Source organism: Caloenas nicobarica, chromosome 15, assembly GCF_036013445.1.
Source record: "Caloenas nicobarica isolate bCalNic1 chromosome 15, bCalNic1.hap1, whole genome shotgun sequence".
Taxonomy (NCBI): Eukaryota; Metazoa; Chordata; class Aves; order Columbiformes; family Columbidae; genus Caloenas; species Caloenas nicobarica.
In genome coordinates, this window is record NC_088259.1 from 2,722,519 (window position 1) to 2,742,586 (window position 20,068).

Here is a 20,068-nt window from a genome sequence, read left to right on the forward strand (position 1 = left end):
TTTGAATTTTCGTTTTTCTTTTTATTCTGGTCTGTGATATTTTCAGGTTAAAAATCGCATTGTTTACGCATCAGTCTTCCACTTGCAGCAAGGGAAATTCCCACTGGATAAAACGAAACCCTTTTTGTGATGAGAATGGTGTACAATGCTGGAATCTGCATCCTTGGAGATTTTCAAATCTGTAAGGCCCTGAGCAACTGGATCCATCTTTGAAATTACTCCTGCCTGGAGTGGAAGGTTGTGCTAAATGACCCCCAGAGATCCGTTTCAGCCTGTGTTGTTCTGCGATTGCATTCAGGTCCCGTAAACAGAAACCTTGGAATGTTTCTGCCATGCCATCTTCACCTGCAGAAAAGGCTGTGAACAGACTTCTGAGAAACTTTCTCTTAGTACTTCTTACTTGAGGAATTAATTTTAGACTTGGTGTAGTCAGCTTTATCCTTCACTGTCACCTTGGTGTGGTATGTCCTCCTCATCTCTCGCTGGTTTCTAGGGAATGAAATCAGGAATTAATCTGTTGTAACCAAGGCTTTCTAAACGTGGAGGAGTTAAATGTGACATCTGTGTGATGGTTCAGCTTCATTCAGAACTAGAGTATTGAAACTAAATCACTTGTGTTGAGATCTTCAGCTGCTTCTGAAACTAAAGTCTTTGTGTTTCAACATCTTCAGGGCTTTGTTTACAATAACTACACCTCCTAGTCGGTGTGTCTGTGGTACCATGGATTTCCACTCTACGATGCGTGATGTGAAGCTCTTTTAAGCTTGTGAATGTTTTTCCGTATCCCAAGTATATGAAACCAAATTTCACTTTATAGGAATCACCTTACTTAAAATATTTAGTTTCCATTTCTTAATGGAAGACTAAATGGAAACTAAACTCCTAGTTGGTCTACACGATGGACTTTGGTTTAGAGAAGTTTGGGTGAGGAAGAAAAGAAAATATGACTTTTACCTGAGAGAGATTGCGGCGAAAACATGCAGATTCAACCTACCTTTGTAAAACCTGTTATTTTCTTGGTATAAGTTGTTTACCTACTCCAGTTCGCTCACTAGGTAGCTTCAGCTTCTAACTTTGACCACACAAATTCTAACATCAATCAGAGTGGAGATGAATGAGGAAAGGGAGCAGAAGAAGGGTGGAGAGAACCCTCAACTGATATCCAAACTCTCCTCAACTGATACCCAAACCTGTATTTTATGTTGTTGGAGTGCTAACTAATTGTATAAACCCTGTTTCTGGTTGGTTTATTGGCTGCACTTGTCCGGCCAGAATAAAGTGTGTTTTGGAACTTGTCTGCCTAAAACTGACTTTGAGGTGCCTCTGTGACACGCTCTGTAGCTGATGTCCCGCTTGTGACACGTATGAGTAACATGGTTCGCAGGTAAACAAGTAGGACAAACTATCAGTTTGAGCATCCTCTGCCAAGAGACCATTTGAATTCTTTCTTTCTTTTTGTTTCCTCTTTGCATTTGGTTTGCTGTGGTTTATGGGGTTTCCTGTTTCGCTCATCTGGATGAAGTTCCCACTTCTTTTCGATCCCAGCCATTTCCAGGACAGCCTCCTTAAGCTTCCTACTGAGTCCTGCAGGGCTGGTATATAAGGTGGCTCTGTCTCTGTGCTTGCATAGCGGTCACCTGGGCTTCCCATACGGCATTTTTAGCAGTCTCGTGTCCTTCTTTTTGTTGCTTTTTCTATTTGATAAGTTGCCTTTTTTTTAAATATCATTCCTTTTCTTGAAATAGAGTGTCTATGAGCCAGATTTGGTGGCTTTCTGTCACACTACAGCATTCACCCTAATTGGCTTGTGTTTTCTATTGAAAAGCAGATCTTCAACTAGTATCCTTCAAAGAATCATTCCAGTGTAACCTATTCTACAGGATGATGCTTCCTAGAGGCAGAACTGTAATGGGCTGTTTTTCGGTTTGCTTCTGAGAAGCATGTCCCTGGGGCCCTGGTGTGCCCAGTGTCACCTGAGGAAGGGCCAGGGTCTGACTCAAGCACGTCCCGGTGCAGCCCGTGGAGCTGACGTCTGAGCGGGGCAGAGGTGCCGTGCAGGGAGCTCACAGCCTTGGGCACACCGAGCAGTCTCTTGATTCACTGCTGAAGCAGTTGGCGATTTCCATCCTTTCTCTGTTGTGTTCATGCAGGAGTTTACAAACTGCTCCTGTAACTCATAAGGGAGGGTGCTCACGAGGGCTGGAATAAGACGTGGGCAGTTCCTGCATGCCATCTCTGCTTCCACCCTCTCTGAAATAAGACATTGTTACCCGTTTTATGAAAAGGCTTCTATCTGTTTCAGAAACTTATAACACGAATGCCCATGCTGATGTGTTAATGATCATGTTAATTTATAGCCCTGGTTACTTGTATCCAGGGAGCACCATGAAGACGGTAGTGAGTTAACTACTTTATTTGTATATTTGCCTACGTTCTATGTTGTAAGTGATCCACAACTCACACTGCAGGATTTGGATCTCACTCCAGAGCTCGTTGCATGAACCGGTCCTGATGTTCTTGTGATTGTCTGATAGGCTCGTTCAGTTCACTAGAACAGCAGAAAGCTGGCCTGGCAAAAAGCATTAAATCTGCTCACGTTGCAGCCAAGCATGCCAGACACTGCCTAAGGCAGGGCCTGGGCCGTGGCTGCGGGGCTGTGGAGGAGCAGAGAGCTGGAGGGGCTGATGTTCCTTTTCAGGGGCTGCGAGGTGAAACCTGAGAGCCTCTGTGTCCTGAAATAACACCCTACAACAAGGCAACTCAGATTAGCAAACTGGGTTCTGTCTTACATTCTATATACGCTTTATCTCAATTGATTAGATTTGGTGTATCTTGAAGCTAAGTGCAGGCCCCTGCAAATCATCTGTCGGTGTTGTGAGCACATGCTGTATCCTCTCAACTGAAGAGCTAACGCTACCCAAAAAAACCTGATTTCTTACAATCACATCTCAAAGCAAGGTCTTTATACCTGACCGATTTAGAAAAAAGGTGGTACACAAGGAGCTGGAAGAGCCTTTTCATCAGTCAGTTCACTGATCCCAGTGAAAACTAGTCCTGGAAAAACCAACGGAGGAGGCAGTGAGCAGATCTGACTCGCGGCGTTACTTCATAAGCATTGACCTGCTGCAAGGGCAGGAGAGGAGGGAATTTCTGGCTGGCACAGAGAGGGAGGACAGGAACATCCCTTTTGGCAGCAACCCACAATTATATTAAATGAATAATGAAATCACATCCTGAATTGATTCTGAGTGGCTCTATATCCGTTGCTGGTTTTAACTGTGTTAATTTGAGTTGCCTCTCCTGCGTTGGCCAGCTGCCTGAGAAGGGGAATGAAACTCAGCCTGATACACACCAGGGTGTTTTCTGCTTGGAGGGCAGTTCCCAGGCTGGAAAGGATGACAGGGACAGCAGAAGAGCAGTTGGGATGGCTGTGCGGTAATGACACTGACACTTGGGCAGAGGTTGTCCTTCAGATGATGCAGGATGGGCAATAAGCCAAACTGAGAGAGCTTGTTCTGGGAAGCTCCCAGGACCAGTGCTAAGTGGGTAAGGGAAAGATGCATTTAATTAATGAGGAAGAAGGGAGGAAAAGCATATAATAAAAATATAATTTTAGCAATATATGTATTTTCTTAAAATTTACATCAGTCAGGTGAATGCAGCTTTTGCAAGCAGTCTGCAGTTAGTGCAGGTTAAAATAACGAAACTGCATCCCGAGAGTTAAATGTCTTCTGTGTACATCTGTATTTTAATATTCACTAGACATAATTATTTAATACCAAACAATATGTATTTGCTGTGATAAAACTTAAAATGTTTCTTCCCTGTCTTGTGGATAACTTGGATTTGCTGCCATTGAAATGTTTGATCAACTTTTGCATGCAAGTATACTATTTTCTGATAGCCAAAATCCATTTATTCAAGTTTGAATGAAGTAAGAAGAAAAGTTTGGTTTTGCTCTGCAAAGATGTTGGTAGAAGCGATTTACATGTATATCCATATACAGCACAATGAAAAGGTTTCAGTTACCTGAATGAGCTGATACCAGAATCCGTTGTGTTGTCTTAGCTACTGAGGAGCAGAATATATTAGTTCTCCCTGAGCTTTGCACACGTCTGCGATGGTTTCTGGACCCACATTAAGCTGGGTTTATCCAGGCTGCACTACTTACACTGCACATGCCAAGAGATTGTGACCAAAACTACTTGGTGCGATTCCGTCGCTGCTGGATATGTTATTACATCAGGTTGGGTTGTACAATTTATGTGTATGAGTGAATACAGGAAGTTTAAGGTAGCTTTAGTTTTAAAAGAAAGGTGACTCTGCAAACTTTCCGTGTGCATTTGGTCTGAATGTTTTTCTTCCAGCGCAATAGCACTTCACACAAATGAGTTTAAAAAGATCAATCACAATTGCATTACAAAATATGAAAACTGAGGTCTGACTTAAGTGTTGCTTTATCTACACCATAACTTACATAGTCAATCCTCCCACCCAGCAAGAGGGCTCAGCTGGGTATAAGGGTTATATTAGTGCAATTTAATGTGTGGTAGCCAGGGAAAATGCAACTTTTACAATAATATAAATAAAATGCAAAATCAGCGTTAAATTTCAGTAAATTGAAATGTGCTGCATGATAATAAAAATCATTGTTAAAATCCCATTTAAATAAATTCCAATCTGTCTTGCTCTGATACACCTAATTTTGCTCAATAGGATACATATTCACATCCGATTAATTTTTTTCACTTAAAATGGAAAAACACCCCGTCAATTAGTAGGAAGCATAGTTGAAACAAAGCAGAAACAAGCTGGAAAATAAAGCTGCAGGGGGGACTGAAGGATCTGGTGGAAAGCAGTCAGATTTAATTATAAGCTGCTTAAGAGGAAGTTTCTGCCAAAGAGGCCGGTTTCCCGCATGCCCCGCACCGGGTCGGGGTGTGATGGACTCCGGAGATCAACTGTGGTGCTGCTGCTGCAAGGGTGAGAGCCCGAGGGTCTTCTCATGGGCCGGAGAGGGGGGATGTTGTGGGGAGCGTCACAGAAGCACCCCAAAAATCCATTTAGGCAGGCGATAAACTCCAAACAGGCTTTATTCTAACCAGAACTGTGTAGCGGAGAACCAACCAGAAGCGCAGTTTATCCAGAATTATTCAGCGCTCTGGTGACATTGTAAAACACAGATTGCGACACCAGTTAGGAATTCACACAGCTGATTCAGACTCAAGGGATCCCAAAACTCCAGAATGATGATTTGAAATGCGTATCTTCCCACTCATGCCAAGTGAGGGCTCTGAAGAGTACCCAGAAGATCACTTACCAGGTTGACAAGGTGTCTCGGGGCTTGAGGAGGTTTCCTCGGGTGGTGTCCTGGTCTAAGGAGGAGAGTCTTGAACTGCAGACCCACTGCTCCAGGAGACCGACTCAAAGGGGGTCTCCTGTGGGGTCTGTTTATACCCTAGTTGAATCTAAGCTGGCAGTCATTATGATAGTGCTCCAGAAACTTAACCAAGGCGTTTAATTGTCAAGGGCCCTGTTGACCAAGCGCCATGAGCATGACTATGCTGGTCCATCAGCCTAGAAGTTTCTGGTGTTTTTGGTGGGGAGGGGAGGAAGGTGCATCTGCCATGGGGCGAAGCTGCGGTGGACACAGTGTTGGTGGACAGTGCTGATCAAGAGCTCCGAATGTTTCGGTTGGGGCAAATGGCCAAGTGAAGCCTTTAAAAGCCCTCACCCATGCCTGAGTGTGACGTCCTGAACTGCAGGGCGGGTGGAAGCAGGTGGCTCACTAGAAGGGAAGGCGTCTTGGAACAGATCTGTTTGAACGTGTCCTTCACCAGAAAGCTGGTAAAAATGGGTCTGTGTTTTGGTTTGAGCTGTGTGAGCCGGTGACGCTGGATAATGCAGGTGTTGCCTTTGAGTGGTGCCACTGGGCAAGAAAGGGAATGGAAAAATCATGTGAATAACATGACTGATAATAAGAGCCACTGCTTATTTCATTTGCAGTGGGAAGAACAGCTTATTAAAAGAATGGCTGCAAAACTGTTTGAAAGAGAAACCATGACCAGAAAAGGCTCTTCTGGAGACAATAATTTGCATCGTTTTCACACGAGAAATTTCTCATTCCAGTTTATATTCTGAGTACCCCTACTCTAAAACTTCTTGGACTGTACTTTACAAGGCAGCTCAGCATGGTTCAGTGTTTTCGTGGGCACTGATCCAGGTAACCCAAAACCATTTGAAGACTTTTACATTTTTCTTGCATTATTGCTTAATCAGCCCTGTAGCTGATGGCCATTAATTGCCATGGTGACTGAGGATGGTGTCCTGCCAGCTGAGCTCAGTTACACACATGGCAGCATGACACTCCTTGTAATTACAACTGGACTCCTTCAAAATTAATGCAAAGCTGGGCACAGATCCTTTCCTTACAAAACCATTGTTAAATGTAGGTCTTGTTTAAACTCCTTAGAAAGTATATTTAGCAGCTGGCATTTCTGTGCCGGGTATAGCCCAGATTTAAAGGAGGTAAAACAGGCTGCCTTACGAAGCTGCTGTCGCAGGGGCTGGCGCTTTGCTGGTTAAGTGGAACGTAATTCCTCTCTGCAGGCTCACAGTTTGTCTTCGAGGTGGAACACCGTGTGGCGCGTTCCCAAAAATATATGAGCTGGAACACAAAGCGAGTTACCTAGGAAAATATTTTGCAAGTGAATTTGGACCTTTTGCCTGTTTTGCTGGAAGTTCACCATGTCAGCCAGCGTTTCCGCATCGAAAACAAAGGAGCCTGTGGTGGTGGTTCGGAAGCACATAAAGGACTGAGGAGCAACGCGACAGGAATGTCTCAAAAGGCCATAAATGAAACTTATTTTACTTAAGATGTATATGCCAAGACTGCGGTCTGCCCAACCAGCCTGAGGAGCCTTGTCAGGCAGCTCGTGTCCTGGTGTGTGTGAGAGACGTAAAGGACGCACGGGACGCTGGGATCCCCTCACGTGGAGTGGAAAAAGCTGTCGTGAAACGCTGCACGACACACTGCTGAATAAATACCTGAGGACCGCGGGTAGTGTGCTTTGGTTCTTGCCCTGACTACAAACTCTGGGTTTGCTCCCGTCTTCCTTTGCACTCCCCAGAGCAGCATTTTTTCTTTCCGTCTCATAGGAAGCGGGTGGCTGTGTCAGGGGCAGTTCTGGGAAACCTGCCCCAGGTTGTGGTGGCTGTCAGGACGGTCAGCCCCCGCAGAGGAGGCTTCTTCAGCCGGGGAGTGTGTATTTAGGTACATTTAGTGCCATGTTTTGTAGCATAGCTTGGTAACTGTCATGTAATTTTGCCTCAATGTGGTTAACATACAAAGCAGGAGAATAACGGGCTGTAGAGTCAGCGAATTAGAAGCTGTAGTCGAGATGAATGAACAAGAACTTTGAGCCTCTGAATACAACATTATGCTGCACTGAGCTCCTAAATGGCATGGAGAGATTGCACCTCTGTAATAAAACAATATTCAAGGAGGTGCCCAGAGAGCTGGATCTTTATTCCAGCTCTCGCAGCTTGTAACCCGGGGGGGAGCGGTTCTGCTGGAGCTTCGCCGCCTGGAAACCAGAGCTGAGGGCCCCCGGGCGGTGGTTCCGCTGCTGGCTCCAAGCGTGCGGGTCTGGAGCACTCCTGCTCTGCACTTACTGTAACACAACTTCTTTTTTTGTATATTGAAACGGTGTAAATTTGAGAGCACCCTTATCTTGGAGTAAGGATGACAGCACATTTCGGATCTTATTTATAGGTAGGTGGTTTCCTTCTGAGGCTCACCTGCCTTGGATTTTTGCAGCCTTCTGTGTCCTACCCTGATTTCTAGTGTCTGTGCTAAGGATTCACCAAATGTGCTTCCTCGATTCTTGTCTTGTTGGGAAGCCTTTGGAAAGGGATGGATGGTTTAAATTGAGGTATTTGAGTGTATTTATAGTCTTATATAGATGGAGGCAAGATGAATACTTGCAAAGCAGGTGGTACTGGGACATTTATAGAAAAAATGTATGGTTTGTACACAGATCATTCCAGGCAAACCTTTTGCTTTGCCTGTAGCCTGTCTTCTGCAGAGCTTTGCTGTGTCCTATGAATATTTATGCTGCTTTGTTGTGGTATTTTAAACTTGCTTTCAGCTTATGAAATGACATGTTTGTTTCTTTAAATAACAGGAGGAGTGGAGGGAGAGAATTTTTTGTTTCCTGGGCAGACATGTCTGCAGATCTTTCACAAGGAGTCTAACATGGCTGGAGCAGGTGACGGCCCAGCTCACCAATAACTTGCCTCTGCATTTGGAGATGTGCTTTACCAGGTCTCTCTGCTACAAAGCATTCTCTTTTGAGCAATTTTGGGGGCCTTTTTTCAGACAGATGTGCCCCTTTGCCACATATCAAACCAAGAACCATGTGGCTGTTAGCATAGGGTGCTCTGGTAAAGCTGTCGTGAATAATTACATAGAGTGAGTCAGATCTCGTGCTGTAGTGACTATTTACCCAGAGTTGGTCCAGGATAATCACGTTCAGCTTGCTAAGACCTTGGGAAGAGAAAAGTGTGTCCATCTGCCTGTGGAATATCATCTGAATGGATTGAAATGAAGTCCTGAGGCTGTGACAGCCGTTTTCTGGAGAATTCACAGTGGGTGGGTTGGGAAGAGCTGATTCAGCAATCTGAAAAGAACCACTTGCAACTGGTGATGGGGACCCCCTGTACCTTTTCCTTCAAAAAGCTGTGAGTTTCTATGAGAGCAGAAAAAACTCAGATTAGCTGGATGAGCAGATGAGAATCAAAAGGTTTAGGAAAGAAATCCACCATCTGGCCGTTTGTGGCTATGCAGTTTTAATCTTTCTGTCTGATATTGCTCTTGGTTCAGCAGTTTGCAGTGGTTCCTGGCTCAGCTCAGCATTCGGTCCCCTCTTCGGAGGTGTAACATAGCAGGTTGTTACCTGAGCCCCTAGAGACCTCCCTTCCCCTTGAAACAGTATTTGGAGCAATAGTGGACCAGGAGGGTAAGCACTGGATTAATTTCAGAGTGACCTTGTTTATTTTGTGCACTGTAGTTGCATCTAGAGACCAACTATAAAATCGAGGTTGATAAGATAAAAGCATTTGATAATCCTTGCTCTGAACACCTACTTAGTTTTTTATTGTTCTCATATAACAAATGATTAACAAAGTAGTACATGGGATTTCTCTTTGTATAGTTCAGGGAAAACGGGGAGGAATATCTGCAAAGCTTTAGCAAAAATATCTTTGAGCAACTGAACACAGGAGTTGGTGCTCTGAGTTGTTCTTTGCTCGGTGAAAGCTCAGCAGAGAGGGATTATTAGATGCCCTGCTGCACTGTAGAGTCCGGTTTAGGCAAAAAAGCAAAATGTGAGCCTAAGACTCATGAACCACAAAACAAGCGTAACTTAATGTATAAAAACCCACTGAGAAAGGTGGCTGATGTGTGCACAGCTTTTTAATCCGTTTGGGTAGAGCGGACAATTTCTTGGTCTCCTGGGTGACCCCAAGAATGAGCATCACGTTCCCGGCCGCCGGCAGCTCCAGTGGTGTCTTCTCAAAGGAGCCTCAGAGGGAAGCAGCTCTCCTGATAAGCAGGTGGTGGTTCTCATACTGTGCCACCTGCTGCAGATAAGCTTTGTGGGGCCTGTTTGAAATTCTTTTGTTGTCTGTGACCTTGTGGGATGCTCTTTTGGACAGGACCTAATAGCTGTTGAGCTCTTAATCTGTCTTAGTGTATACAGAAGTTGTAATTCCTTAGTAGAAAATATTTTTGGGTCTCCATAATGCCTCATCAGAACTGCAGTAACTAGCTCTTCCTCTGGGGCTTACAGTGCATTATATCATGGCTTTTACTGCTCTTCTGAATAAATATTCATCCTGGGGTAAAGGGAACGTTACCTGAAAATTAACTGGTTTCTTGGAACTCTAACAACTGATGTGTTTTACAGTAAAAAAATCTGGAAAAGAAGAGTAATTTCAAGTTTCCCAAAGCAAAGGAGCTAAGAGAGAGGAGTTGCTATGGCTGATTTTCAAAGGGAAAAGGCATTATGGTTTGTTTTGTGCCAGACTTCAGGCACACCAGTGTGTCCTGGCACAAAGCGGGATGACGGGAATGTGCAGCTTTCACAGTATTTGGGGTGAGGGGTCGCCCTCCTTCCCGGGGCAGCATGTTTGTGTGGAATTAAGGTGGCTGGAGAAGCACAGCTGCAGTATTCGTTTTCCACTGGTTTTTTTTTCCGTGGTTAGCAGCAATGTATTATCTTGGAGAAAGAATTTGATTTGTGTCAGTATTTGAGAGTCTTTTTCTAGCACACTCGGCTAATGCCCAGGAACCCACCACATGCCTATTCCTGTCCCTACGTGTATCCATGACTTCTTTTATTTCACCTATAGTAATACATATAGCTTTCCTGAACAACCAGATAATCTGCACCATCAGGCATGACCATCTCCTGTTGCCAGAGCCCTCTTCATATTGCTGGAACTACCTGCTCCAGTTAGCCTGTCTAGAAACACAGGTAGAGCCTCTAGAATAAAAATAAAATCCCTGGTAAACTGCCATATTTTTCCACCATCCTCATTGTTGTATTTATACTGGAAGATTTCTCTCTGACTCTGCGGCAGCAGTGATTTCCCATAGACGTATGGCAACCTCACATACTGTTGATGACATTTTTTTCTTTCCTTTGATGACTCTGCACCACTCGACGCAGAATGATTGTTTGTGCTGCACAGCCGACAGTGCTGCCCTGCACATGTTCCACCGGAACAGCACTGTCTGGGGGGCATTCTTACACACCCCACCTCGTAGAACAAGGGCTGCCTTGGGTTCTGAGCTATCTCACATTCTGCCAACTTGCGCCTCTGTCTCCCGTGTGCAAACGCGGTGCTGGCCGCACGTCTCCCGGGTTCCAGGCACAGCCTGGTTTCAGTGGCTGGCTGCTGCGATGGAGCCGTGTCAGGCACTGGGATGTCAGTGTTCCCGCATATTGAACAGCTTTTCACTCTGCTGATCCAGTCATTTCCCATTCATTTCCAAGCACACTGTGGCTGCAGGACCAGCAATGCCTGGAAGTGGATCCAGACTTTCTCAGTAGAAAGGCCTGAGCGTTCAGGGCCAGCTCTCCATGGGCAGGGCAGTGTGCAGGGTGAGGAGCGACAGAACCGGCATGCTCAGTGCAAGTGGCTCTTTGCCTTCTGTAGTTACAGGCGCTTTGTGTTGCACCCAGAACCAGCTGCTTTCAGATTTTCAGGCTTCAGCTTGAGCATATACAAGCCCAACAGAAGATCTTAAAGCTTTCTGTGGCTAGCATCTCTTGTAATACTGTTTCTAACAATGTGTCTTTATTTCAGAATCACCCATTTGCTCTGAGGATTAACTGGCTCCACTTACAGCACCATGGATGAACTGCAGGATGTTCAGCTGACGGAAATCAAACCACTCCTGAATGATAAGGTAATGCTGGCTGCTCCTTCGCTCTCAGGTGTACTTGGGTTGACTTTGTGTCTGGCAAGGAGCCCTGATTGCCAGAATCTGTTTACAGTGTGAAGTACCTTAAGTACTGAAAACCAGTAAATGCTTCCCCACTCTGATAATCCACCAGCACATACTCTTCCAAAGTCTCAGGGAAAGACAGACTGCCACAGTTGAGGTAAGCTTGGGGTCCCGGCCAAACAATATGTCATTCCTGTACTGAGGATTTTCAAAGGCAGGACAGAATTTGGAAAGGTGATACCATTCTTGACCTGGCAGAGCTGTAGAACCTCTAATAAGCTCCTGCTTGTTAGGGGAACTTTGGATTGTATCCCATTTTCTTTTCTTTTACTTTTTTGTTTTCAATTACCCTTTCATGTTTTGACCCCCAGAACAACCCTGTCTCCCTAGATTTAGTAATGAAGAGCCATTTCCATTTAATATTTGCAGAGCCTAGCTAGAGCAGTCCAGATTTACGTAATACTGAAACATTGGAAAACCATTGTATTGCAGCAGCTGTTTAACGATCTCATCATCTTCTGTAGGCTGGAGAGGAGCCGTCTGGGCTTTAGGAAAGCCCTCGCCTCACTGGGTTCTGCCACAAACTGTTGCTCTGAGTGCCTGAGTCATTATGGGCCATCCCAACAAGATCTAGAATCTTACATCTGCAGATTGTGATGATGAGCTTCCCAGACTTCACAGCCCCGCGTGGTGGTTTGCGCAGCAGTTCCCAGGGCTTTGCTGTTGAACGGCTGACATCAAGAACTAGTTTGTGCTGCCAAAGGCAGGATAGTTTGTCCACTCGCTGTGTGCTTGCAGAAGTCTGTGCTGTCTAGTGCAGACTCCCACCCAAAATGGGTGAAATCTCTGAAATTCTGTGATGTTTTCGTCTGTGCTGCTTAGTTTTTGCTCATTTCTTTAGTGTGCTAACACACCTGTTTAGTATCTGTGAAGTCTAAAAATTCAGCTGAAATCTGCAGTCCAGCTGCCTATTCTTAGTCTAGTGCTGACTACTAGACTTCTACCATAGCTTAAACCTAATTTTTTTAAATATTTCCAGGGAGGGCGAATCCTGGAAGAACAAAATCAGTGTACACCAGCAAATAAAAATACTGAAAGGCCTTGAAAACAGTTATGGTTTCAAAATGAGAGATAAAAGTATACAGAAGACAGGCTTCCGAAATGCAGTGTCCTAGCTCTTCCTTATGATTCTCCTAGGGAAGAGACGTGTGCCGGGGCTCTCCTTTTTCTGCTTTAACAAAGAAGTGCCTCAGGGAGCTACCATATCTGAGGTCTGGCCCTTATTAATGCTTTCAGGCTTGAAATAATACACATGTGATTTTTAGACAGAGTTTATGGAGCATATGGATATGGTGCCGTAACAAGCTGTTCTGTGCAGTGTATTAGAGCGCAAAAAGTATTGAGCTGGCACTTCACTGAGGTTTTTACTGACCAACCCACTTTAGATGCAGCAGTTTGAGCCAGCTTGGATTAATGGCCAGAAATAGTACAGTAAACCTCTTAAGGTGCTAATGGGTGAGTACTCATGAACTCTTCAGATACAAAGGCTGCTATAAGGAGAAAAGGAGCTCTGGTGTCTTAATATTCTAAAATGAGTGGAATTGCCAGGGAAATGGAAAAGGGTCATATCTTGTTTACCTGTCTGAACTGTAGGAAATGCCACTGGAGACTACTGACTCCTGGCTTTGTTTTGTCTCAAATCTAAGTCATCCAACAATTACAAGGCTGACTTTTAAAGAATACAAACATTCTTATGTTTGCGTGTAATTTAAGACTAATAGGAAGCGCAGGGAAGTAAAATACATTAGATTATATATGTTCATCTTATTCAGGCTCACTAAAATGCAGTAACTTTATGCTGGGAAAGAAAATCAAATATTTCCATTTACTTGAAAGAGAGAGAAAAGAGAATACTGCCAGTAACCTCATCAGAAAACTTATCCCAGTGGCACTTTATTATTCTGTCTGGTCCATATTCTGGCACCTTTGACTTGTATTAATACAGCCTCAGTGAATAGTTACTGGAATGCACCGGCTCAGTGCAGGTGGAACGCACAGCCCTTAGGGTGCCTTGGGTCTTTCCAGGTAGCTCTTTGCCTTTGAGATGCGGCCACCATACCTTCAGAAGCCTGAAAAACTTGCCTTAATCTGAAACTTTCTCAAGTTAAGACAATGAACAGATTGTTTAAAGTCAGATTTCAGTGTGTTAAAATCAAGTATCCCAGAGTCGGGACATGTCAGCATTAATGCTACACCCTGCCAACAAGCAACATGCAGACTTTCATTCTCTGCTTTGTGTCGTTTCCTCCCCTCTCCCCGCTCAGGGAATCTTGCTCTTTTCTCAGTACAAATTCAGATCAGCCTTTTCTTAGGCATGCGCCATCCAAGTCCAGTGTTGGATACAGAAGTTTCTCATTTTTTTCATAGGCTTTGTTATAGTCCTTAATTGCTGTGGCACTGGGTGACTGAACTGACCTTCTTTACGACCTGGTAGATGGGAAGGCTCTACTGTCTGCATTTAACAGAGCAGGGAAGAGGCACAGACAGCATTGTCAGAAATCTCATCTAGCTTCAGGATCTCGCACTGAAAAAAGAGGAGGCTGCTTTTTATTTTCTTTTCCCCCATCCTGAGAGTTTGGTGCTTTGTGCCACGTCATGTTCAAAACATTGACACAGTTCAGTACCTAACACTGGGGGGATCCCTAAAACAGATTTGCAGGTATCTTGACTTAAATGTCTCAGACTGAAGAACTGGAGGTAAAACCTGTTTTCTTGCTAATGTGGCAAATTTTTTGAGAGAGGAAGATGGCCGTTTGCTTGCACAGGGATAGGAGTTAGGGTGCTCAGCCAGAAGAAACATTTGGGGTGTTTCTGTTGTGCATATGTGGTCATAGTTGCAATTTTAGCACTAAGGTGCTATGCCTAGAACACAGAGGCTGGAATGCTGTCTCAAATGATTTGCTTACAGCCTTTTGCAGCGTTTGACAGCACTGAGTAGTGTAACCTTCTCTTTGGTCAGAGTCTTACAAAGCACATGGGCATACAGACGTTACTGCAGCCCTTCAAACCTGCAGCACACCGAGCGTGGGCTGTACCGACTGTGCTCGCCTGTGTGCGTGGTGTCACCACTGTGAATTGCTGAGCCCCGTTCCCGTGCGCTCTGGTTTCAGCAGCTCGCAGGTCACTGCGTTCACTGTGGAACGACATCGTGCACAGGGCAGTTACTGCAGAGTAGCTGACTGCATAGCTTGTTTTCTTGAGCTCCTTACATGAGATCCTAGTGGCAGTCAAGAGTTTTGCATTCAAATTGGTAGTGAGCACCAGGATGAGACAAAACCCAACCTCATAGCCAGCCTGACTTTGCTCATGGTCCTTCCTGTTGCATCTGTCGCTGCTCGAGTGCTCTCGACTCTTGGCTGTGTCGACAGATACTCTCTTTAGCTGACAGCCTTGGGACAGCCCCCAGCAACCTTGCTCTGTAGTAACGGACAGAATTTGCGTGGAGTTTTCTTGTATGGGTCTCACATTTCCCTGCTGTCCTGACTGCGGTCAGGCTAGACTGTGCTGAAGCAGTGGTCTCTGAGGGCAACTTTAATGATGTTTTTGGGGGTGTTTGGGGGTGTTCTGGGGTACTGTGCTGAACTCTTTTTCTTTTTTTTCTGTTTTTTCTTAACAGAATGCAGCTCGCAACTTCCAGGACTTCGACTGTCAGGTAAGACACATGCAGGAGACAAGGATCTGTGGGCAGGTTCCCCATGGCCCATCAGTAATGCTGAGAGAGAGAGATGAAAAAGCTCTGTATCTTACTTTTAGCTGCTGTTAAGGTTTAATCAGTAGGAACCTGAATATGCCCAGTTGGCAGAAATGGCCCTTCAGCTTTTTGTGTGGAACACAGCATTTTGAGCTCTGAGGTGCAGATCTGGACTGCGCTGCTGAGGCTCCGTGACATCCTGCAGGATGGCTGCTCTCCTGAAAAGCAGTTTCTTGGAAACATGCAATATGCTGGAGAACTGCAGCTCTGTCGCATCCCATCTGGTGCACTGACTGGGGAAGGAGGAGCTCGCATGTTGAGAGGAGATGGAAGTCACCAAGCTGCCCCAGATACAGCACCCCAGCTTTGCCAGGCCTGGGTCGTGACAGAGCCACGGTCATTTTCAGGGAGGTTATTCACACGACAGAGTTATGCGGAGGTGAGCGTGATCGCTCTGGGTGCTATAGGAACAATCCTTTTAGAGGAGCAGGTGCACCACGAGCATCCAAGACAGAGGACACACTCTTTGTTAGGCAGAGCGCAACTCTGACATTACGTGATGTGTTTTGCAGAGCACAGGCTGTTTCCCAGCCCGGATTACCTTGCTGACTTCCCAGTCAGCATGTCGATATGCAGCCAGCGGCTTTTCTTTCTCTTCAGCTGTAGGAGGTTGCCGTGTCTGTGGCATTTTGCGTCGTGCAGGACAGGTTCTCGCTGCTGTATTACAGCAGTGGTGTGGATAAGGGGTAGCTGTCCACATCTCATGATAGCTTTTAATAAAAGTCTGTTGATGTAGGTGATTCCAGAAAACCTTCTGCAAACCTGTGCAGAACGGGAATGTAATAAATACAGTCCTAAGAAGACAGTTTGTAGTTTTTCCATCTCTTGATATCAGACACTGAAAGTACACCCTATCTGAGCAGGCACGTCACTATACTGCTTTAGCCTGATGCATGGTGAGTTTTAGTGTTACCTTAAAGCCTGTAAGTATAAAAATTACTAATCTTAGCACATTATAACTTCAGTGTCTAGTCTTAGAAGCAGCAACAGTGTTAGGCAATGATTTTTCTGTTTAAATAAAGGTAGATAATGGGTTTAAAACACTTCCTGTCCTGTCTCCATCTGTCTTTCTGCATCTTCTCCATCTCTACTGGAGGTACAGTGTGCTCCCATGTCGGAAGGGTAGTGGGTAAAAGCAGGTGCAGTGATTTTGAGTAAGAGCATTAGGTAGTAAAGGCTCTGCCTACTGAGGCCTGTCTGCTATGATTGGAAAGAACATAAATACAGTGCCAGGCTCTTCTCGGTGACAACCAATGATAAGACAAGGGACAGTGGGTATAAACTGGAACACCCATTTAAATTTGAGAAGAAACTTCTTCATGGTGAGGGTGCCAGAGCCTGGCCCAGGCTGCCCAGGGAGGTTGTGGAGTCTCCTTCTCTGCAGACATTCCAACCCGCCTGGACGCCTTCCTGTGTAACCTCATCTGGGTGTTCCTGCTCCGGGCGGGATTGGACTGGATGAGCTTTTGAGGTCCCTTCCAATCCCTGACATTCTGGGATTCTGTGAGCACATTGGCCTTCACTGCAAATTCTCTCCTGACCCAGCAGGGCTCTGGGGTTGCCCGAGCCCTGCCCATGTGTGAGCAGCGTGGTCTGGGGAGCCAGAGCAGAGTGGGGAGGTGAAGGAGTCCTGTACCAGAGCTGTGCATCACTGCCGCCTTTGCACTCTATGCTTTCCCTCAACAAGCAAAGCCTCTTTGTGCCCTTCATTAAAATCGCCCCAAATCTGAAGCTGTGTCAGACGCAAAGAAACATGGTGCTGCAGCCACCGACTCGTGTGTGCTCGGCATGTCCCGGTGCCGCTGGTATCTCAGCTCCCTGCCCGCCCCAGGGCCGAGCTGTGGGAAGAGCAGCCGGGCGGGCAGGGGCTCTGGGCAGTGCTGGACGTGCTTGTTGCTCCTCTGTGCTTTGATTTAGATCAGCAGTGAGCTGGTGGCCATGGCAACAGTTGGGCAGGAGACAAGATGTTCCTTCTGGGAAGCCCTCTTGGTAATTCATTTAGAATATTTTTTTTAGCAAGAAGTTAACACAGTGTCTAATGAGACTGTAAATGTTGTCCCAGCCTCACCTTCCTCTGTGTCTCTCCCTACAAGCTGTGGTTTCCGGGCACACCTGGCTTGGCCTTCTGCCTGGAAGGTACCCCCAAGGACTGGATTAAACCTTCACTTGAAATCCGTCAGAGAGAACAGATGGTGCATTGGGTCCTTGGATTTTCTGCCTTAGTTGCTAATACCAGGAACAGTACTTAAACTTGGAGGTTGAGCTCTTGTGTTGTCCTGTGAAAAATTACTGCTGCTTTTCAATCTGGCAAAGCAAGTCCGGCTGCCACATTCAGGCCCCTGCAAAATGGGTGTGACTTTACTTAGCGGTGTTCGAGAAGGGGAAATTCCAAGTGAAGAAATTTGCTTTCAGAGGAAGGGAGATCCTGTTGTGTAACGAGAGACTTAAAAGCACTTGGGCTGAGCTGGGGGTTTGATTTGTCCAGAGTTTCCCAGGGAGGAAGAGCCTTGGGGAGGATCGCGATTTTATAAGAACAGGCACAAACTGACCACAAATTCGTGGAGGCTGATAACTGGAAGATGGTTTCCAGTTACAGTGCAGTAAAGTTCTTGATCAACTCCCAATAGCAGTAACATCTGCAAGGGACTTGGTGGGTTTTAAGGCAAAATTTAGGGGGGTTGTGGGATGGATTATATTATCTTACATGGTGTAGAGTTTGCAGTGTGAGAGCAAGGCGTCAGCAATGCAAGACCTGCATGTCAGACCTTTCTATTTTTGTAATAGTCCCAGAAAAGCGGTGTTAAATGAAGATAAAGCTGTGGCTTTGCACAGGGCTGACCACATCCTGGCTGTGTTTGCAAGGCTGCAGCCAGCCGGGAGGGACGGCGTGCAACCCCGGTCACAGTGCAGTCCAGTTTGAGCTCCCACTACAAGACACTGGTATACTGGAGTGAGCCCTGTATTATTTCAGCATGTGTGCCCTCGGCCATGAGGTAATGTGCTGTAACTCCATCCCAGCTCCTCCCAGGGCTGACTGGTGGCCCTGCAGAGCTCTGCTTGCACAGCCGCAGCAGTAACAGCCGCCCTCGGCGTTGGTTCATCCTGTGGTGCCTCCAGACCCCTTCGGGCTGGAAGCTGGAGTTCCAGAATATTTTCTGCAGTCGATCCATGCTTGTGACTGGGAGAAGCATTGCGTTTATCCCAGCTCCCAAGCATGTCGGTAGCACTGTCAGTGGCTCTGCGAGTTGTGCAGTGCCACACATACAGGTTAGGCACACTGTTTTCTGTAAAGCTTTGGCACGTATTACTTTTCAAGGTAACGTGTATATTTAAGGTCTGTAACATCTTTCCTTTGGAGAAAATGGGTGATGCTGTTGTGAATTTCTGTTAGTGTCCTGGTGTGTTTGGTTTTAGTTTTGAATAACTTGCCAGGATCAGATCTGGGCAAGGCTAACAGCACAAGCATCCTCCTTCTGAAAGCTGTTACTCTGGGTTAATGTGGTGTGAAGAAGCTTTTAGCTTTTCTGATACAGCTGACTTCCAGATACAGGTGCTCTGGTTTTCTTAAACTGTTCATCTACAAGCAACCGCAGTTAACCCTGATGAATAACAGATTGCCTGGGCATCAGTTAAAATAACCCTCACAAAATCTGATAACTGTTTGCAATGGAGATAGAGAGGAGAGCTAGCATGGTGGCTTAGGGGTCTTTACCAATATGAATCTAGGTCGTTCTCAGAAATAAAATGTATTAACCTAAATCCGAGGCCTACATTTTGCTTGAAAGCTATACGAACCCTAATGAAATCTAGGCTTGGCTTCTTCTAATGTTCGCGGGCAGATGGTGGATTAAATGGTCGGGGTTGCTGATGGACGGATGGCGTGACCTGCACAGTTAATAGAGCTGTGCTCAGGCTTTTGTTGTTATCTGCAGACCCTCTTCAGCTGCTTTGAGAAGGAGGTGTTCTGTGTTAGCCTAAATCTCTCCCCTTTGTCCAGGTGATTTGCTTTAAATAGCAATGAAGAAATATGCTGATACACTTGTAAAGCTATCCGAATAAATCTGCGCTGTGTCTGGGTCTGACATAAGTGCACATCTGGCCTGTAGGCAGTACCTCCCTCTGCTGTCTCCCCACACTGATTCAATTTTGGAGTTCTTGCACAGGTGCATTAATTTGAAGCTTTTTAATCTGCATTTTTAAAAGTTTTCTTATCCTTGTGCAATCTCTTTGCCTTATTTTTGCTTGCTGTGCAATGGGAGATGCTCTTCTGCTATTGAGAGGTTATTGAAATGTCCCATCATGTGCATTTGCTGATGTCACAGACATTGAATCGAAACTTCATTTTTTAATGAAGTCGTCGAAGCCAACTTGTGATTGCTACACCATGGCATGGAATACAAGATGTTTTAAAGCATCTTCTGTTTATTGTAATAAAATAAAATGAAATGTTAGCACTTTGAGGAAAGGTTTTCTTTCTCTGTGTGAATAACAAGGGAGCTGTTGTCCCCAGCATTGAAACATTTCATCTAGGATATTGAGGACCACTGTTCTTCTGATTTGCACAATGAGTTATTTTGTTCTCTTGTTCAAAGTGCTGGAGTCAGATTAATTACAACACAGAACATGGTTTGATCTAGAAAACAGGTTTTTTTAATGCCTGCTAAATTAGGAGCTGCCTCTAATCTTATTAAAACTAGTGTCACCACTAAAGTACTGGTTTTGACTTCTGCTGACTTCACAAC

General features: G+C 45.4%; 1 protein-coding gene across 2 annotated transcripts in view; it reads left to right on the plus strand.

Moving 5' to 3' along the window:
* Nucleotides 1-20,068, plus strand: part of NDRG3 (NDRG family member 3) — a 62,819-nt gene that overhangs the window by 16,278 nt on the left and 26,473 nt on the right. For both annotated transcript variants that reach the window (XM_065645482.1, XM_065645483.1), the window contains exons 2-3: nt 11,374-11,476; nt 15,192-15,227. In XM_065645482.1, coding sequence (XP_065501554.1) covers nt 11,420-11,476; nt 15,192-15,227 — 93 coding nt within the window. In that variant the 5' untranslated portion in view covers nt 11,374-11,419. The remainder of the gene's footprint in view (nt 1-11,373; nt 11,477-15,191; nt 15,228-20,068) is intronic.